The 2,500-nt window shown below is 39.1% G+C and overlaps 1 protein-coding gene across 7 annotated transcripts in view; it reads right to left on the bottom strand.

Annotated features, from left to right (window-relative positions):
* nrxn2b (neurexin 2b) overlaps positions 1 to 2,500 on the bottom strand; it is a 458,944-nt gene that overhangs the window by 132,476 nt on the left and 323,968 nt on the right. For all 7 annotated transcript variants that reach the window (XM_059505743.1, XM_059505742.1, XM_059505739.1 and 4 more), the window contains one exon: positions 281 to 400. In XM_059505743.1, the coding sequence (XP_059361726.1) occupies positions 281 to 400 (120 nt within the window). The remainder of the gene's footprint in view (positions 1 to 280; positions 401 to 2,500) is intronic.

Genomic DNA, 2,500 nt, shown 5'->3' with positions numbered 1-2,500 from the left:
ATACAAACACAAAATTAACACTTAAATGTATATTTTGAATGTTTTCTTTCTGCTAGACTGAAAGAAGATGATAAAACTACAGTAGCAAGTACTCAGAAATGCTCTGTGTCTGTCAGTAATCACTGCGCTCTGATTGGCTGACATGTATGTGGTGGGTGGGGTTTCAGGCTTTAATCAGCGATTGTTTGCTATTAAACTGCACAGTCAGAGTTTCATCTTCCTCCCACTTGAGCTCATGAGTAATGTTTCTCTGTCAGTGAAGCATGCATGGTATTTCTACCTTCCACAGTAACGTTGTCCACAGACAGCTGCAGGTTCCTCCCACGTCGGGTCACTTTAACCGAGTGCCACTCGTTATCATTGAGTTTCTGACCCGCCATCAGGATCTCTGGACCTTTACCTGCAGCAGGAGAGAGTGGTCAGATAAACACACACATGCTCTCTCTTTCTCTCTCTCTCTCTCTCTCTCTCACACACACACACACACACACACACACTCTTTCTCTCTTATACACCGTTCCAGACCGAGAGATTGCTCTCATCAGTGCTCTTATCATCTTATTCTGGTTCTATTTCTCTATTAGTGCTACTGGATCTTAGCACTGCATTTAACACTATTGACCACAACATTCTCTTGAGTAGACGAATTTATGTTACGAATTTATGTTAGCATTAGTGGAATTGCATTGTCATGGTTCAAATCGTACTTATATGACCGTCATCAGTTCGTAGCAGTGAATGAAGAGGTATCATATCGATCACAAGTGCAGTATGGAGTACCTCAAGGCTCAGTACTAGGGCCGCTACTCTTCACGCTTTACATGTTACCCTTAGGAGATATCATCATTTCTTATCGCTAAATTCTGAAAAAACAGAGGTGTTAATTATAGGACCTAAAAACTCTGCTTGTAATAACCTAGAACACTGTCTAAGACTTGATGGTTGCTCTGTCAATTCTTCGTCATCAGTTAGGAACCTAGGTGTGCTATTTGATCGCAATCTTTCCTTAGAAAGCCACGTTTCTAGCATTTGTAAAACTGCATTTTTCCATCTCAAAAATATATCTAAATTACGGTCTATGCTCTCAATGTCAAATGCAGAAATGTTAATCCATGCATTTATGACCTCAAGGTTAGATTATTGTAATGCTTTATTGGGTGGTTGTTCTGCACGCTTAGTAAACAAACTACAGCTAGTCCAAAATGCAGCAGCAAGAGTTCTTACTAGAACCAGGAAGTATGACCATATTAGCCCGGTCCTGTCAACACTGCACTGGCTCCCTATCAAGCATCGCATAGATTTTAAAATATTGCTTATTACTTATAAAGCCCTGAATGGTTTAGCACCTGAGTATTTGAATGAGCTCCTTTTACATTATAATCCTCTACGTCCGCTACGTTCTCAAAACTCAGGCAATTTGATAATACCTAGAATATCAAAATCAACTGCGGGCGGCAGATCCTTTTCCTATTTGGCGCCCAAACTCTGGAATAACCTACCTAACATTGTTCGGGAGGCAGACACACTCTTGCAGTTTAAATCTAGATTAAAGACCCATCTCTTTAACCTGGTTTACACATAACATACTAATATGCTTTTAATATCTAAATCTGGGTTAAAGGATTGTTTTATTGCATTAATTAGGAAAACCGGAACCACGATCTGCCGCCCAATGTTGATTTTGATATTCTAGGTATTATCAAATTGCCAGAGTTTTAAAAACATGGAGGACTATATTGCAATAAGAGCTTTGTCAAATACTGAGGTGCGAAACCATTCAGTTGAAGCTGAAGAGAGCTGAACTGGATGATGACATCACTGAATCATCAATAAACTGATTTGAGCTGAAGAAATGACTCTGTTATTGCCTTCTTGCATTATTGACTAACTATTTTCCTGTTTGACTCTGTAAAGCTGCTTTGACACATGTATTGTATTAAGTGCTATAGAAATAAAGGTGATGTGAAATGACTTGACACACACACATTTAGAGAGACACACACACACACACACACACACACACACACACACACACACACACTGAGGAGATATCTGCACAAGCACACACACAATCATGTGGATTCGTGGTCATGATGATGCTCACTGAAGTTGTCAGACAGATCTGTCAGAAAATGATCATTCAAGCATCTTCATTTCACCTGGATGTGCTTGAGTTACTGATCTCCGTCCGTCATTCACTAGATCCAGCTGCACTGATCTGCAGTGAGATGTGACGAATGCTGACGCTGGTTTATATTACAGCAGTGAAGGGTAAGATAAATCAGGATTTTAATAACCATTAACCAACACAAACACAACTGACAGCTGCTGCTGGATTCACCATAAAGCATCTGCTGTGTTGTTCACGAACCCAAACCTAAAACTAAATCATTTTCAGTAATTGAGATAAAGTTGAAAGTAAAGAAAATACAAATATTAGATCATACACTTACACATAATAACAAAAATAGCACTGTTGCCTAAATTAAATAAATAGTTT

The sequence above is a fragment of the Carassius carassius genome, chromosome 2, assembly GCF_963082965.1.
Source record: "Carassius carassius chromosome 2, fCarCar2.1, whole genome shotgun sequence".
NCBI classification, from domain to species: domain Eukaryota; kingdom Metazoa; phylum Chordata; class Actinopteri; order Cypriniformes; family Cyprinidae; genus Carassius; species Carassius carassius.
Note: the sequence above shows the minus strand (reverse complement) of the source record. Positions and strands in the feature narration are given on the sequence as shown.